The 18873-nt window shown below is 39.8% G+C and overlaps 2 protein-coding genes across 3 annotated transcripts; one reads left to right on the top strand and one right to left on the bottom strand.

Annotated features, from left to right (window-relative positions):
* Positions 1-601: 601 nt before the first annotated feature.
* Positions 602-2944, top strand: LOC311060191 (nucleolar and spindle-associated protein 1-like; the record flags this gene model as incomplete). The annotated part of the gene is made up of 6 exons (XM_084078323.1): positions 602-667; positions 1512-1574; positions 1792-1954; positions 2273-2362; positions 2490-2581; positions 2774-2944. 6 exons carry the CDS (start codon positions 602-604, stop codon positions 2942-2944), a joined length of 645 nt encoding a protein of 214 aa, XP_083934449.1.
* Positions 2945-7881: 4937 nt separating this feature from the next.
* On the bottom strand, positions 7882-18185 carry scd (stearoyl-CoA desaturase (delta-9-desaturase)). Of its 2 annotated transcripts, none has more exons than XM_084078942.1 (6): positions 18057-18185; positions 16911-17212; positions 14681-14811; positions 13980-14185; positions 13414-13646; positions 7882-11211 (listed from the first exon to the last, which is right to left on the bottom strand). In XM_084078942.1, the coding sequence occupies exons 2-6, from the start codon at positions 17170-17172 to the stop codon at positions 11012-11014; spliced, it is 1032 nt and encodes a 343-aa protein (XP_083935068.1). In that variant the 5' UTR covers positions 17173-17212; positions 18057-18185; the 3' UTR covers positions 7882-11011. The 2 variants fall into 2 exon arrangements, with proteins under 2 accessions (XP_083935068.1, XP_083935067.1); XM_084078941.1 differs by having other exon boundaries at positions 16911-17199; positions 18057-18178.
* Between the last annotated feature and the right edge of the window lie 688 nt (positions 18186-18873).

Below are 18873 nucleotides of genomic sequence, written 5' to 3'. Positions count from 1 at the left end.
ATCCTATACAAAAAAAGTGTTCTTTCTTTGGTTGACTTTTTTGATCACTCTTGTTTCCATTTTATCACTGGAAAGATTTGCCTCTAAAATGGAACAGATAGCAGATCTACAAGATGATGTGTAGATCTGCTATTTTCGGTGAAGTTTTGTGTAAAAAAAAAAAACAGTTTAAGTTTACTAAGCATTGAGGGTTCATAGGTGGTTAAATGTCTGAATGCAAAAATGCAAAATGCAAAAGTGTGTAAATTAACAATACAAACATACATATACACAAGACTGATGATAGTGCTGTCAAGTCTGAAGTTATCTGAAATCTATGAAAAAGTTTGGGTTTGGGTTAAATTGTCACTTCACTGTCATCTGGGGACCCCCCCAAAATCATGTGGGGTACCCCCTGGGGGTCCCGACCCACAGGTTGAGAACCACTTATAGGCTATGCCTATTGCTGATTCAATCAGCCACACCAATCACACCTCATTCCCTCAACAAGGCGGTCCTTTTAAATATGGCTCCCTCCTAAACTTGATCACTTCTTTTTCAACTGCTGCCAGAGAAACAACGTGTTCGTGTTTACGGATAAATGCAATCTCATATCGATAACATGACGTATGCAGAGCTGCGAAGTCTTGGGAAAGAAGTTGGGATCAAAGGCATCATGAGGATGAAGGTAACTACAATACAATTGAATTCCCTCAGACATGCTTGAATAGGCCTAATATAGGTCCAGTTTTTCACATGAGTAGCATTGTCTTTGCTTTGTCCAAGAAGAAGAGAAAAATATGTTTTGTCTTTTCTGCTCAGCGTGTACTTTTATATTTTTTGTTGTCCTATTTTTCTTTTACTTTATCATCTGTTTTTATTTATTTTTCTGTCTTTTGTTTTTAATATGAATACATCAAATTGTATGTAATGTAAACGGTGAGGTTCTCGTATAAGCCCCCTATGGCAGTGGTTCTCAAACTATTTTATGTCAAGGACCCCCAAATTGACACATATTAGCCCGTGGACCCCCATTTGAAAAGATATGCCAAGGACAACCATTCTCAACCATTTGAATTACAAGGACCCCCAGTTTGACATGCATTATAGGCTACGGACCCCCATTTAAAGGCATTTCTATCTCTGGAACCCCAATTTATATTGTAAAAACAATGTTAATGTAACTCTGAGAGTGTACAAATGGAACCAAATGGACCCTAACAGGTCCATTTGGTTCCATTTGTACACTCTCAGAGTTACAGACCCATAAGGGTCCATTTGGTTCCTAACTATCCATCATTTAGCTGGGGACCCCCTGGAACTCCCTCGAGGACCCCCGGGGGTCCCCGGACCCCACTTTGAGAACCAATGCCCTATGGTTTCTTACCTCACCGGCACCATCACCTTTCCCATGGAAAGGACTAGCATATCATGCAACATTCTGTAGTGCAAAACAAATAAATCAAAGCAGTCACTTAATTGTTTGTTGCTAAAGCTAGATTTGTGTTAACCGTTTCACTCATGTCAAACAGGACGACCAACTGCTTGTGGCGATCATACGGCATTGGCAACAACAACAAGAGGCGCGCGTCCAGGTAGGCTATGTTTCGTCAATATAACGGTTACTCATGATATTTGCTATTAATCATTGCTTAAACATTAATAATTAATGTTTTGGAAAATTAGGCACCATATGAGCTATGAGGCATATGGTGCCTCATTATTGCACCATAATGATTTCTATAGGCCTGGAAATGGGGTAAAATACTTGTGTGGGAACCCTGTACAAACTTTCGCTTTGCTGTCTTGAAGATGGAGCAAGGTAACAATTTGTCTCTAATTCAAAAGGAAAATAAAGCCGGTGCAGGGACTGCCAAAAGTAAGCTGTACTCATCCAGAGATGGTTCTGGTGCGATTGGCGTAAACTGCAATGAACAACATGGTGCACATGAAGTCCCAGCAGGTGGTGTGACAGGTCAGTAATAGTTTGGAAAAGGGGTGCGCTGTAAAAGTGATGGAAAGCTGTACTAGACCATAATCTTTATTTTCTTTTTTCTAACTTTGTATGGAATATCTGCCAGAAAGGCACCAGAACTCCACACTGGGTTGTGTATTATGTATGACACATGCTGCTTATCATTTGTTTCATGCATACATGCTTCTCTTGATATACAAACGCACTGCTGCTTGCTTGGTCAGTTGCCTCTGGAAAGTAGATCCATCTCTGTAGAACCTAGTTGGATGTAAAGTAAACTTGGAATATTAAAACATATATATTTTATGTGCATGCTAGACAATGGCCCAAAAGCGATGAAAGCTGGTAAAATCCCACCCTATGAAGGACTCCTGAATAAGTCTAAGGCCTTGAAGCCGGTTACACCCAGTAAGTTTTATTTTCTCTCATTACAGTTCATTTGTTTCCTGAAAAGTTCCACCAATCTTGTACATTTTTTTATATCGTGCACTGTTTTCTTCTTACTACCTCTGTTACTGAATATTGTTTTGTACAGACTTCAACAAAGTGCACGAGGCACAATTTAGAAAGATGGAGTCCATCGATTCCTACGTCCAGAGGAAACAGAAGCATGTGAAAGACCTTAAGGTAATTATGTGAATTATTGAAATGAATATGGAAAAGACTCCAAGAATCCAGGAAAAAAATCTTGTGAGTAATTCACTCGATTACTAATTGAGCATTCTGTTTCATGGGTTAGTACAGTAGCTACCACTACTAGCTTAGCAGTTCCATACAGTTCCAAGGATCATTTGTTTTTGTGCTGTGTATCGTTTATAGAAGCCACCAGCAGGCCCTGCTTCCTTGTTCAGCCCTGCACTGAGCAAACCAGCTGATGAACGCAGACATATTACCCCAGCCATTAAACCTGTGCTTAAGAAACCTTTCCAGAAGGAAGATGCTCTGTTCAGGCCATCTGTCTTGTCCACAAGCAGCATCGATATTCGGTGAGATGCTGTTTTACATCTTGTTAAAAAAAAAAATTGTTTTCCATGGTACAGTCTTTTTTTTGGCGGGGTGGGGGCAGACCCAATGCTCCACTGCTGGTCTATGGCCAGCAAAAGAAAACCTATTTGCCGGGCATTGCTTAGGTGTGAATGTAATAAATAACTGACTGAGGAAAATGGATGATGCACTACATCTTGAGGATGTCCAAAAACTCAACATGCACAACATGTCATGGTACAATAAAACAACCAAATGTCAACTTGTTGCAGGTTCTCCCAAGACACACGGGACCATGAACATAAGAGGACCTTGGTGCGGACGCCGGCACGTATGTCACCACATGTCTCCTTCTTATGCACCCCAGGAAAACCCCATCATGCCATACTGTCAGAAATACACTACTTCTTGAGGGACTCTTACCCTGTTAAGACCTGAGGCAGATTCTACAAATGCCTTCTAAATCAGTAGTTGTCAAGCTCGCAGCATGGCATGAATTGACGTGCTGTGAGCTTGTACAGTATATCTCCTATTTTTGAATAGCCAACGAAAAAATCTAAAGTGACACGCTTTCCGGCTTTAATGGGTTAAGTTAACTGGTTACGGGGGCAGGAACTCCATTGGTGTCTGAATTTTTAAACTAAAATGCTTGGATCTAACTATTGGTGTAACTCACAAAAGTGTCTCACCTAAGTGTGTCGCCTAAAGTTATTGCATAGTCATTATTGTACTTCATTGAAACTGCAAGTTGCTGGGAAAAGTAATGGATGCTATGTATTTGTCTCTCATATTTATTTGTTTTTAATTCCGAAGGAGCATTTGTTTTCACGGGCAATGTAAGTGTTTCAAACACCCCTGGAAAGAACAAGAAGCCATCGTTTGACCTGAACGAAAGTCTGTCTCGTCCCCTCACATACAAGCCCCATAAAGGTAAGTTTGGCATCTTAAAATTCTCTGCTACTCAAATATAACACTAGTGGTTAAATGTCTGATATTGTTGGTTTAATTGTTCTTATAGGGAAACTGAAGCCATTTGGACAGAACAGGGAAAATGCAGCAGGAAATGACTCTCAGATCTCACACTCGGATCAGAAAAAATACCAACGGCACCAGGTCCAAACAAGGTATATTTGACCGAGCTTTGAAAAAGGGTTGTTTGATTTTCATAAGTAAAACATTTTCTAATGAAATTGCTCATATTGGTGCCATGTCTCATAGAATAAGAGAGAATATCATAGTTCAACCACAGCTTGTGTTTAATACATGCTTCACTGTATCCTTATTTTCCAAGGGAGGATAGGACGGCGAAGACCTTCTCGGAGCCAGGAGGGGGCATACAATGTCTTTTCTTAATTGCCAATAGCCTAAGCTGTAATCCTGGGTGCTCTCCCTCTGCCTCTGGGGAGGGCCCCGGTAGGACGTAGCGCGTGGAAGGAATACGTTATCCCAACCAGTTCCTTTCCTCTCCATCAGGCACCCCGGTTGACCAGGGGGAGGCAGCATAGAGACCAGGATTAGGATTACATTTGTAGTACGCTGTATTCACTACTACAAGAGTGAGTTTTGTTGTTGCAGTTTCATATGAATGGATTTTGGATTATGGTTATTGACTGTTCTTTCATGTAGGGCTACAGTGATTGGGAAGGGGGGAGTTTACCAGGCTTACAGTGATGTAGCTCAGGGTTCCTCTTGTAGACCTCAATGGCAAACTCGTCTGTTTGTGCATAATCTTTACAGATGTCAATATAATCTCCAATCTCTAGCTGAAATGGGACATCCGTTTTGTGTCCTTAGTAAATCCAATTGTGTGTCTGCAGAAATAAGAAACGAGAGGCTAAGAATTAATTACTTTGTGTCACATTCACACATGCAGTACTATTCTGTAGCTCTGGTAGGCGTACATGTTATTTGACTGGTGGGTTTAAATTCACATATTTTCCATGTCTACAAAGGATAGGTTTTAGCAAAGAATAACTGCTGCAATTTGAAGTACTTACTGTATGTATTTGTGTTTGAATTTATTGTGTCTTTATATGCATTTATTATAAAATAAATATTTCTTTGCTGTACTACCTTGTCAAGCCAGATCTTTGTCCTCTTGTATTCTTCCACGCTGTAAGCAGCTCTGGCTCCCTCTACTGCCATAAAGGGGACAATGAACTCTACCAACAATTTTAGGAAGGAAAGTCCCCACAAACTAACCACAGCAACTTGTTCCTTGCATCCTCAGCACCAGTGTACCAAAAACACTTAATTTAGCCAGTTTCTAACTTGAGTCACTTGTGTGTTCCAGTAACCATTCCGAATGTAATGGTGACATGCCTAGTGTGGAGGAAAACAAACAGATTCAGGAAAAGTAACGTTCATATTTGACTTTGCACACAGTGTTAAATAGCTCCATACATAACCATTGCTATAGGGTGTTTGCAGTGGTGGAAAGTAACTAGGTACATTTACTCAAGCACTGTACTTGAGTACAATTTTGACATACTTTTACTTGATGGAGTATTTCCAGTTTTCAGTACTTTTACTTCTCAACTACATCTCAGAGGCAGATTTTACTTTCACTCCACTATTATATGAAAACTTAAGTCACTAGTTTCTTTGTAGATTTTTACAAAACATATTAGCCACTTCAGCCCTATATACATTTCGGCCTTTTGAAAATGGATGATCAACAAGTTCACAATGCGACGCATTTTGAGATTGGAGATCTGCTTTTAAAGAATTATTTTGGGGCATTTGAAAACTTGGGAAATGGCACATTCTGCGTAATGAGTACTTTGGCTAGACAGCACTCTTGCATTGCATCATTGCACTTTTGTACTTTAAGTATATTTTGATCCCAATACTTTTGTACTTTTACTTTTTTAATTTTTGAAATTCAAATTTGAGCACCCTTTCCACCACTGGGTGTTTGTACTGACCATGATACTGACCATGGTACTGACCATGATACTGACCATGATGATACCATGATACTGACCCAGATACCGACATGATACTGACCATGGTACTGACCCAGATACCAACATGATACTGACCAAGATACCGACATGATACTGACCATGGTACTGACCAAGATACTGACATGATACTGACCATGATACTGACCATGATACTTTTAATATTATTATTATTATATAATTATAATCAACACAATGCACAATAAAAAACAAGTTAACATTTTAAGTGGGTGTGGGTGGCGGTTGTTGTGGGGAGGGCGGTTGAGAAACGTTGACCTAATTCTAATACAACCATGCCTGCAGCATATGCGTGTGTACAGTAGGTGGCGGCAATAGGCCACGAAGCTATCATACAGGGGGAAAGTTTATGTTCAACTTCTTTAGACGATGGCCTATCTATCTGTCCAGACTTGCCCCCTGCTGTTAATTGTTTGTGAGACTTTCTCTACACGAACCTGAATGAACATTTTGGATTGGCCTCGGGGGATCATCAGTTCACACCCACTGCTGATTGGCTGTGTTGAATCATCAGTCGTAGAGAGGTGGTGAGGTGATGCATGGCGTGAACTTCTTTTGGTTTGTCCTGTAGTAACCCCGTGTCTGGGGTGACGATGTCACTATAAATTCACCTCACCACGCATCATACGAGCGAGGAGTCAGCGTTTTACATTTAGCTTAGCTATCCATAGGACAGTGGTTCTCAACCTGTGGGTCGGGAAGTACCCAGGGCCAGGGGGGTACCCACAAGTGTGTGTGTGTGTGTGTGTGTGTGTGTGTGGGGGGGGGGGGGGGGGGGGGGGGGAGTGAAGTGACAATTTAGGAACTTTTTTTTAATACCTCAAAAAACAAAGAAAGAAAAGAAAAAAGACCATTACTGCATCAAAAGTAATGGCCAAACATTGGCCAAATTGTCAAATAATATAAGAGGTAAACATCGTGAAAATAGCAGATCTACAAGTGGAGAGGCGTTGTGAGCTTGTAGATCTGCTATTTCCACAATATTTATCTGTGGAACCAAGTCAAACTAAATGTAATGCCTCTGCTCAACTCCTTCAATTCCAAGTGCTTATCAGGGTGGGGGGTCCCCAGTTCAAATTATGATTATTTTGGGATGGTCCCCAGTTCAAATTATGATTATTTTGGGGGGTCACGGCCTGAAAACAAAGGCTGAGAACCACTGATTTAGGGGACTGTAGACGTAGATGAGATCTTGAGCTTTCGTTCTCCAAAGTTTGCAATCTTTCTTGATATAGATAGTGGTTGTAATCACCCATAGTTGCTTGCTGGGTTAGTGCTGGAAATAATATTTTTTGGCCAAAAAGAAAAAAGAAGATAGTATTCTAATCATTGCTATAAAGTGTCTGTCCAGTAACATGGGTCTCTCAGCTCTTTAAACAGAAAAACATATTCTACCAATTTCATCCAACCATCCAATTTTGTCTGCTAATTTCTTTGTATCATCACTTCCAAATCCACTTGTTTATCCTGTGTCCTGTATGACTTCTCTCTCCTGATTGGATGAAGTTGGTATCCCAAACTAAAAAGGTAATTTCAGTTTACTAAAGAGCTGGAGACAGGAAGACCCGTTACTGAACAAACACTCCAGCAATGACTGCTACAAGAATATATCACTTATTTTAATATAGCCTATTAACACTTATTTTATATATTAAAAAAAAACATTACTTACAAATCAGCACCTTTAATTAATAATTAATTTCCATGCTTAAACTAATACTTAGTAGTAACAGGCCTTTTTTATTGTTGTATCAATAATTTATATTAATAATATAATATAATTATATTATAATAACATAATATAATATTTGACAAGTTGGCAGTGAGGGAGAGGAAGACTCAAGAATAATCAAGGGCAACAATAAACTGTTAATTTGCCAGGTTTGACAGTGAAGGATAGAAAGGGAAGTTATTTGCTGAGGAAATAGTTAGTGCACATAAAATAAATAAACAGCAGCCGTCAATGCAATTACAAGTTTATTGAAAATACCTCTGAATTGTATTTCAGAATATATTTCATATTTTACATATCATTCAGAAGACTTTAACAACCATTTGTTCCCCTAATAATGAAGAGTAAAGATTTTTTTGAAGCTCTGAACAGCAGACGTTCTATGCATTGCTTGTGGTAATAAACTTCTATGCTTGGTGAGTTCTAAAATGCTCCAATATTCCTCCACAATTGTTAGGCCTATATGAAAGCACCGTTATGCTTGGTGTTTCATATTGAGATGCCATGTCTTAAAACTAGTTGGCACATCCATCAGGGTCACTTTTCACAAGTTTAAAATTTGTCTGGATAAATAATTGATTAAACATTTGCACCAGGTGTAAGGTTTCCACTTGCTTTTTCCATGAAAACAGGATAGACCTGTATAGTTTCCATTTGTATTATGTTTTGTATTAAGTGTTAGCCAATCCCACAGTTCACCTCTTTGGTCTATCGCAGTTGTTTTCAAACTTTTAAAAATGTATTTCAAAGACCCCCATAACCGTGAGAGTTACAGACCTGTAAGGGTCCATTTGGAACCCCCTCAGGGAACACCGAGGGTCCCTGGACCCAATGTCGAGAACCACAGGTCTATCTTAAAATACTCATGCATGTATAAAACAACACATGGGCAAAATATTCCACGCGGTGAACAAGGGTTGTAAACCTGAACTTCAAGTCAGATTAGCTGAATGGTATTTGTACCTTTTTGGAATAGGATGTGACTCAAGATCAGGAATGGAGAAGTCATAAGGCATTAGGTAGGCTCCTAACTTTTTGGCCAAAATAAATGGATGCTGTATTCAATTCAAATGCATTATTTCGTAGATTGTCCACCAAATCTGAAAAGTAGAAAACCTACTGTACCAGACAAATTAAACAATTTGCATCTCTAAAGAGCCAGAGGATAGAAATAAATAAATAAATGTGCATACCAGCACGAAACCAGGACTTTTAGATGCAATGCTCCTCAAATTATTTTTGTGACAATCAACTCTGTAGAACATCATCAAAGGGAAACTATACCATTTCACAAAACAGTACAGCAACAGTTCTGATTATCAACAAAAAGCTATGCTACTTCACAGTACATTACAAAAATAGATGCGGTGCAGCAGTTTTGCCATTAGAAAGACGAAAAAACGGTATAACACGACACCTACGACCATGCAAGGCATGTTTTTTGTAACACCCAGAACTGTTGCATGAACGGTTGCTACTATTGACCAACAATGGCCCCTCAAGTGGGGTTGGGATCCGGAATCGGAGGAACCGGATCCAACATTGAGGAACCGGAATCGGTTCCATCACATTTGGAACCGTTTTCCAGAACGTTTTTTTATCACACTGTCAGAGCTGGTTATGTGGACTTCACGTCTGCTATGCAATTACAATACCAGTGGTTCTCAAACGTTTAAATTTCAAGGACCACCATAACTCTGAGAGTGTACAAATGGAACCAAATGGACCCATGAAGGTCCATTCCATTTGTACACTCAGAGTTACAGACCTTTGTTAAAGGGAATCATTAAGGAACCGAAATCGTTAAAATCCTAAAGGATCCCAACCCTAACCTTCAAGATTCTGCTGTTTGCTCTGGCCGTCTCCCCGCGCTGTCTTTCAAGAACAAAAGGACAGGGAGGACAGATCTCAAGAACAGCAAAAGCGACTGATACTACCACATTTAAAAGAACTTCCACTGCGCTATGTATGTCGAGCGGAAAAAGCAACATCGAGCTACATATGTGCAATAAGATGGCCCATATGCATGGCGGTCAAAAACAATGTCACATTTCTGGGTACAATGGCGTGTTCATTTAGAAATAACAAGGATAGATTAATTGCAAAAAGGTCTTGTTTGAGAGATATTCAACATTTAAAAGTTAACAATGAATGGCAGTTTCAATTTAGTTTGTGAAAATGGGTCCCTAAAATTGTCCTGAGATAATGCTACTGAATAATCTCATGAGAGTCAATGTTATACCAACATGAGGTTATGTACTGTATGTCGTCAATGGCTAATGTCTATCTTTAAACCACATAAACCCTCCAGGCTTAGTTGATACTAAGGTCTGCCCCCCCCCCCCAACCACACACACACACACACCAAATCTCTTAGGCAAAAATAGGGAACACTAGGGTTCATGTGGTTTAGAATAATTTGCCAATTTTTGTATTGTTACTCTATGGATGAGAATTTATAAAGGAAGTAATAAAAGCTTTTGTCTTTTTAGTTATAAAAGCTCATTTGGAAACATGCTCTTCACTTGTTTTCTTGTAAAGGTTCTCAGTATCATGAGCTGGAAAACACATTTAGGTTTGGGTTCCCTCAATTTGAGCTCTTTTCATGTAAATAATAAGCATTGTTCAACAGGACATTACAACAGTAAGTAATTCATACTGTTATTTCCCTTGAATATGATTTTTTTGTCTTTTCCTCTCATTGAAGAAAACTAAACTGAGGGCAAGTTGCTAGAAGTAGGGTTAATTGAAATTGCTGTAAAATGTTTGCTGTAAACAGTAATAACAAAGGCCATAGTATCCAAATAAGCATCATACCCAATGGAATGACACACTGGTATTCTATATTTCAGCGCTCTATTCATTGTAAATATAGTATAGAGTATTGACTGAGTAATATTAATTTGCTTAGATCCAGAAAACACACTGCATGAAAACTATGGACACCACAGTGCCAAAAATGGTTTTGAGGATGTAGTTGACTGTTGAAATGATGCTATTTCAGTCCTAGACACAAAGTCCAAAGACATTTCTGACTGATTGCCTCTGCAACGATTTGTATCACTGCAACAAAATCAGCTGTCTTAACTATAAGAGCGATGGCTACGCTAGGAGCTTTGGCAAGAATGTCTTTTGTTGCAGCTACACACCACCAAAAACAGGAGAAATGAGTTCAAGACTCATGACATTTATCTTTAAGATACACGAGATTGTACAGCTGTCAATGGAGAGTTGAGGGCATGGTTGTAGCTACACAAAAGAAAAGAGCTCCTCCAAAATTGACACTATTTTACTTTGTTGGCTTCCTCATTTAGCGTGTTTGTCTTGAAGCTGACCCACATTTCAGAAAATAACTTCTTAGCCACTTCTGTAGCTCCCATCTCCTGTGCGCTGTAACCTAGCGTGGACTACTTCACGGGATACTCTCTTGCGGTCGCTGGCCAGGCCCAGGCGGCACATGGCGTCGATGAAAATCGTGGTAAGGTTGATCTTTGCGCCAAACTCACTCGTCGCGTAGTCAAAGGGAAACGTGTGGTGATAGTTGTGGAATCCCTCACCTTAGGAGACAGAGTAAAGAGCAGTCAGCATGCATGCAGCTATTTTGTCTGATTAACAAATGATTTGTCACATCAACACATCGCTCAACTTATGTAAATTACATAATAAGTAATAAAGAAATAACATATATTACTATTATATTATCTGGAAAATATTTGAGAGTTATGCAATCGTGATTGAGATTATGCATGCAACCTTAAAGCTAATAGGGCAATTATGGCATGGCATTTCTTTTCCGAAAATATTTACATAAATTATTTGGAACCAAGCCATCCAGGCTCCTGGTGAATCATGACCATTAAACATTTGATTCTATGTCAAAAAATATTTGAAAACTGGAAAAAAAAAGGGGTATTTATTCAATATAGTGTGTGTATATATATATATATATATATATATATAATGAAATCTTCAATTTTTTCTTTTTACACAGAATCAAATGTTTTATGGTCATGATTCACCAGGAGCCCGAATGGCTTGGTTCCAGATTAAAATGATATATATAAATATTTTCGGAAATCTTTATGGGGGGAATGAATGGGGTTTCTATCTGTGGCACCACAAAATGGCCGCCACTGCTATGCCCTGTATATGGGGCATACTGGAACAATGATTTAAGGTGTCTCTGAAGCTTTAATCGTTATTCAAGCATAATTAATGTTGTTTTTTACGACAACACTTCCATTTTCAGTGGCCGCAGCCTAAGTGGAGGCAAAACATTAGCTGAACACGTTAGACAATCAATACATGGATACCAACACGGATACAGGATGGGTGGGCACTAGGGACATCTGGGCACCTCGATGTAAAATTGGCAATTTTCTCCAAAATGTTAATGTTACTTGGTCTTAGTAATGTAAAGTATACATGTACAACATGTACCCTTCAACTTCTTGTTTATGCCCCAAAATGACTGGATATACAGGTTGTGTAGCAATTTGTAGCAATTGTAGAAATATTGGACCTTAATTGTCGAATGTTTAAGCTTGTTCTAATCATGTATACTTTAATTTGCTTAAAAACATTTTCCAAATATATATATTCTTTACATTTTGGAAAAAATAGCCAATTTAACACTGAGGTGCCCACCTATCTTGTTACTGTACCTTCTTGAACACACACCTGACACACATCATGCGCTACTTGGCTGAGTTCTGAGAGAAAACACCTATATTCCTTAGTTACCCAATCAACTTCTGATGAATAGGCATGACAAACCTTATATCCATTCCATACCTACAACATACAATACTTTTATGTAAACCTTACCTGATTTGAAGTGTGCGCTAGAAACACAAGCACCGCCTCATGTCCAATCCTTTTGTTTTATATCTTTATATTTAACCATTAGTTGTCTTCAATTTATTTGACCAGCAGTGGCAGCTGTTATGCGGTTACACTTGGCTCAATTCGCTTTGTAGATTACAGATCCTGGTCTGGGTCTAGAGCAGATATGGAAACGTTATGTGCCTTTATGTCTGTCTGCAAATTACAGGCTAGTAGGCGGGCTCTAGACCGCATCAGACTGGTTTGTTTGGAACATAAACCAGGCTTTCCAAAGCCTGGTGACGTGAGTTTATATGTGATAATTTCTCAAGATGGAGCCATTTACTCCTTTAATTTTGGAACCCAACAACACAGCCAGATGACACGTTAAGATGGCGAGTACCTAACCTACTACCAAATAACTTTACTACCATTCTGAGGTGATACATGTTTGCCTCCAATCCAATATTCCTTTGTTTTGCCTCAATCATTCATGACGTAAGAACAAAAGGGGCCTATAGTAATCATTCTTTAATTGTCTCTATACTATAGACTGTAACTTAATCACTTTCAACCTGGCTCATAGCGTGGCACCGAGTGCCGCGCTATGAGCTTGTAGATCTGATTTTTTAGATTATTTTTTTTAAGTGGGCATTTGTAACTCCAATCTTTGATTCTGGCGTCCCTGGAACTAAATATTTTACAAATGTTCGCTTTAAAAATATATGTGTATTCCAAGATTTGCACACATTTTGACGATTTTTCAAAGATAGCAGATCTACAAGCTCATAGCGCGGCACTCTCTGTGCCGCGCTATGAGCTTGTAGATCTGCTATTTTTGAATAGCCGAAGAAATCTTAAAATGACACAAATGATGCTTTCCCGGGCTCTATGGGTTCAGAATGAACTAGGGCTTGAGTGGTGAACGTTCATACCTATGGCGCTGAACGCGACAAACTTGTTCTCCCTGGGGTTGATGTTTTGGTCATAGGGTCTGTTCCCCCACATGTGAGCAGCGCTGTTGACCAGCCAGGTGGCGTTCAGAACCAAGGTGTACCTCAGCAGAGCTGGGACGAAGTATGCCACCCATAGTGTCTCTCCCCACAGGTACCAAGGCACGAACATGGGGAGGCCAAAGCACAGGAGCAACACAGACGGCTTGTAATACCTATAGAGGGGAAACGGATGGAGTTCAAACCCATGTACTTATTATTTTCCTAAGTGGAATTTGTTTTAGTTTAATTCCCTCAGGACTGACAGTGTACATATAATGTGCTTGTATTTAAGCTCTGATGTAAGTGAATGGCATACACTTTACAACTGGTATTCTTCTATGTCAATCTACCAATGTGCCCCTTCCCATTTTCTTAACCCTTTACATTTTCTAATACAAAACAGGTTAAATCAACAACGCTACAAAAAGAAAAGGAAGGAATGCTAAAAACAGATTGAAGCCGTTTAGACTTAAATACTTCCACTTGACTGATTTAAATGCACTTACTTCCTTTGAAACATCACAACTTTGTCAGCCTTTAGGTCGCTGAGCTCCAACTTTTTTCCCTTTTCAATGACGTCGGGATGCTTGCGCACCAGCAACCAGCCAATGTGGGCATAAAAGAAGCCCCGGGTGGCGTTGTGAGGGTCAGCATCGGTCTCTGAATATTTGTGGTGAACCCTGTGGTCTCGAGCCCATTCAAAGATATCATTCTGTGGGTTGATGCAAAGACAAAGATTACATACACTGTGCAGTCAAGATGGTACTTACGCTGTTATGATAACTGCCATTATACTGTTACTTCCAACTGTGCGTGTGTGCATGTTATGACTGTCTGTGACCTTAAAGGGATATTTCACTTTTAACGTGTTTGGGGTCATTTAAACGTCTACTCAGGCTTTTGTGGGCATACAGTTTTTAAGTTGCTTGATTCAGTATTTAGATATTTGATATTCATTTTATCAGACACGCCCCCTTCCTATATAAACCCATTGAAACTTCAAACTCCATTTTAACCATGATAGATTCATCGAAAACACCCGTCCTTGGTTCTGGTGACTGACATTTGTGTTTTTTCAATTACTTTTTTCATTAATTTTATATATTATAAATTTTATATCATTTTCTGGGAAAATGAAAAAAATGAATTTACCAAAAAAAAAAGACATGTTTGAAAGTGAAACATCCCTTTAACGCTCTGCAGTTACCTGGAAGGCCATGGAGTTAGCAAGAGCAAGGAAGATTCTTAGGGGCACTGAGGCCTTATAAGATCTGTGGCTCCACAGTCGATGAGCTCCTGCCGTCACTCCTAAAGCACTTACCAAAAAGCAAAACACAGCTGCGGGAGAAACAAAGGAGTTCGTCATCAAACAACACTATAATAACTTTCTCGCACATTCACACCCCATGGCATGAATCGTTTATTGTACTTGGATGACTCACTGTGCAAAAATGAATTTGTGGGGGCGTCAACACATGACTACTAAAGTCGACATCTGGGTGTACAAGGAACTAATTGGAACGATGCTTTTCAACCAGCGATCAGTGAAAAGGGAAATAGCATCAATTACTCCAGACTATTCACAAATGAGTTGTCTAATGTAATTGAGTAATTACATGAGTTAAGGGGGGGCATCTTGTGTCATTAACCCATTTAGATCTGAGGCCGATTTTAAAAATGCCTTCTAAATCCTAACCTAGGTTTTCTGAAAATCTTAAATCTTTTATTCAAAATACATATACAAAGCAACATCGAAAATGACATTTCCCGGTTTTAAAGGTATAACAACGTATAGGCGTTCCCGGTCTTGGGTTAAACGGTGATAATGTTGGTGCTCGGTCCTAGGACACATGGGTATAACCATGGATACAGCCATTCTAAGGTTGAATTATAGCTGAAAGCGGTGGTGATCGAGCCCTCGGACCTTCGCGGCATTCTCGCACGTGGGGACATGTGGCAGCCGGCGTGACTTTACATGATTCCAAACCCTCACACTCTTGGGATTCTGCACAAAGGAGCAGGCTGCCGTGTCCTAAGAACCACACGTACTGTAGGTGGATGTGAATTCTGCTTAAAAAACAAAACCCTGTATAACGGTTCAATCAGACATGAGACCTGAAAGGGCAGAAATAGACAAAGATACCTCTGAGCAGCAGCTAAATAAGAATATCAGAAATCACCAGTCATTGGTAAATCAACAACTGGAAGCTTAAATAGGAACAGCCAAGTTCCTGTTTCAGTGTCGTGAAGTGCACAATAATGCCTATAACAAGCTGTAATTAACAGGCGTGTTGTTTTGATGTTGCGGATATCCACATCACAGTACAATGAGCATGCAAATTTGCCGTGTCACCACGATACCATTCCACGAAAACTCAAGCCCTTCACAATATCACATCATAGAGGTCTTAAAGGCTTTGCTGGACAAATTTGAGGCAGATGCTAGCATCAGTTTGTAAAAGTATCATAGTGCCACCAGTGGGTGGCACCATGATAGGATTCAAAATTGGCTTGTCTTCAGGCCAGGACTCTGATCAAACTCGTGTCAGATTTAGGCCTGGTCCGCAGCGTGGCGGTCCAGGCACCCTATAGGCTGCAATGCCAGCCTGACAGCGTGTCGCAGGTTCGATCCCGTTCCCGAAGACCTGAGCTGCGTGTCACTCCCCATCTCTCTCCCCATTTGCTGTCAGTCTACTAAGAAACAAACTTGTGTCAGATTTGACCATAATAGTCGAGTTAACCACGTCCTATGGAAATGTTACGCCTCACGGCAAAATGCAGGCAAACCACTCTTCACGATAAGCCTATAACCACCTGGGAGACAGTGGGCTGGTGTCTTTTGAAGCCATATTATGACATAACGTTAGAGCTGTGACTTTATGGCTTCCAAAATATTATTTAACCCCTCCTCAACGTTATTCAAACACATCTGCACACACAGACTTAAAGATATGCGTCTATAAAAACTATAAAAACTGGTCAAACATTGGCCAAATCGTCAAATGATATAAGAAAGAGGCAACAATTGTGAAAATTGCCGATCTACAAGCTCACAACATGGCGTTGTGAGTGAGCTTGTAGAATAGGATTATTTTGGGGGGTGGTGTGGCCTGAAAAGGTTGAGAACCACTACTTCAGTGGTTCTCAAACTTTTTCATGTCAAGGACCCCCAAATGGACACTTATTAGCCCGCGGACCCCCATTTGAAAAGATACATTTTAAGGACCCCCAGTTTGACATGCATTAGGGCTACGGACCCCCATTTAATGGCATTTCTATCTCTGGTTCCATTTGTACACTCTCAGAGTTACAGACCCATAAGGGTCCATTTGGTTCCTATATCCATCATTTAGCTGGGGACCCCCTGGAACCCCCTCAAGTATCCCTGGGGGTCCCCGGACCCCACTTTGAGAACCAATACTTTACTCAATACTTACACCAAACCAAGGTCAAGGGAGATGCTGCAGGGACTTGTGAAACGCCATAAGCAGCTCCTACGTGCAATAAAGTCATTAGGATGACATTCTTCCAGACCATGATGCGTTGAGGTTTGGGGCCTTCTTTCTCCTGGTATGCGTGGTCAAAGGCATCATCTTCTGTCTGTGTCGTCGGCTCTGAAACAACCTTACTATTCCCGTTGCTGATGCTGGACCTGATGATGCGCTTCACCGGATAATCTGAGCTCTCAGCCTCCGTCATGGTTGGTTTGGCTGCTAATAATATTGTCTGCAAAATAAATCTATAGAAAATAAAAAACAAATAAAAAACGACATATATTTTTATATATATATTTTTTATATATATTTTATATTTTTTTACATTAGATTTTTATACATATATTATTAAAAAAAATAAAAAACGACATATATTTTGTTATTATATCAGATCCTTTGTCAAGACCATACGGTTACAAAAGCACGTCTGCATTAATTGCAGTGCTGCTGCTTTGCCTGGGCTTGGAGACAGTGTTGCCAGATTCAGCGAGAGAAATAAGCAACCAGGTCTATGAAAACAAGCCCAAAAGAAGCGACTATTATAGGCCACCTGAGCGCCATTTGAAAATAGCAGATCTACAAGCTCACAACGCGTCGCGATGCGACAAGTTGTGAGCTTGTAGAGCTGCTATTTAAATAAAATCATGGGAGAGAAAAAAAAGAAGGGGAAATGTGGAATGAATGAACACAAAATCTTGCATGGGGGGCTGTTGTCCCTGTTACAAAATCTTTTTAGATGGGGAATTGGGGATGGATGTGCGGACGATTACATATTAATCTGGGGGTCCTTGACATGAAAATATGTGAGAACCACTGGTTTAAACAACAATAGGAAACAAGCCCCAAATAAGCAACTACACTTTAGAAACAAGCCCAAAAAAATAGCCGCAACAACCAATAATTTACGTGTACGCGACAAAAACAAGCCCCAAAGTCGCGTCTAATAAGCGGACATGGCAACACTGCATGGAGACAGACAGGATGGAACGTGATGATGCTGTTGCATAAGCATAATATTTGTATTTACAGGGAAAAATCGAATATAGGTTACGCGCAGCCAGCCACCCACGCCTATTAATTCATACTCACCAGATGTAGACTTTGACGAGGGTTGAAGGGTTTTTTAATGAGTGGTATTAAGTTATGTTGCCACCAAAACTACGACTTACAGAAGAGGAAATAAACGGACTGCTGCTGATGTTGCATCTGTGTGAGAATTAGATGAAGTGCGGATCGTCTGGCAGCGATTGGACAAGCGGGCAGTGTTGCCAGATTGCATGAGAAATAAGCAACCAGGTTTTTTTGATTGATTTAATACTTTATTAACAGTTTGCATTTCCTGGTGTTAAGCTTAGACGTTAATAGGACCAGACCAGTTACCATTTGCAGGCAGATGCTCTTTTATGGTGGTTTTGAAGGAGAGTAAGGAATCACACTCTTGGTAGGGCTTAATTGATTGATTGATTGATTGATTGATTGATTGATTGATTGATTGATTGATTGATTGATTGATTGATTGATTGATTGAATACATTATTAACAGTTTGCAAAGACAAGCACAGGGAAGCACAGTTCAATACAAGGTCTGTTAAGAGGATTTTAAACCCAAGAAAGCACTATATGGCTTGTTTCCATTGGGGTCCTTTCTTAGTACTCAATTCATCATCAATTCCACATTTTGGTGGCATATTAGCAGTAGAATGAATTTAACCCTGCTTGTGCTGAATCTGGGTTGAGTGAGATCAGTGGAGCTCAATGAAAACAAGCCCAAAATAAGGGACTATATGCTACAGCTAGTTGAAAATAGCAGATCTACAAGCTCACAAGGCGTTGCGACGCGTTGTGAGCTTGTAACTCTGCTATTTCTCCCCCAAAAATAAATATTTCTTAAAAAAGAGGTCATTTT

The sequence above is a fragment of the Gymnoscopelus microlampas genome (assembly GCF_963454915.1).
Source record: "Gymnoscopelus microlampas genome assembly, chromosome: 14".
Taxonomy (NCBI): Eukaryota; Metazoa; Chordata; class Actinopteri; order Myctophiformes; family Myctophidae; genus Gymnoscopelus; species Gymnoscopelus microlampas.
Note: the sequence above shows the minus strand (reverse complement) of the source record. Positions and strands in the feature narration are given on the sequence as shown.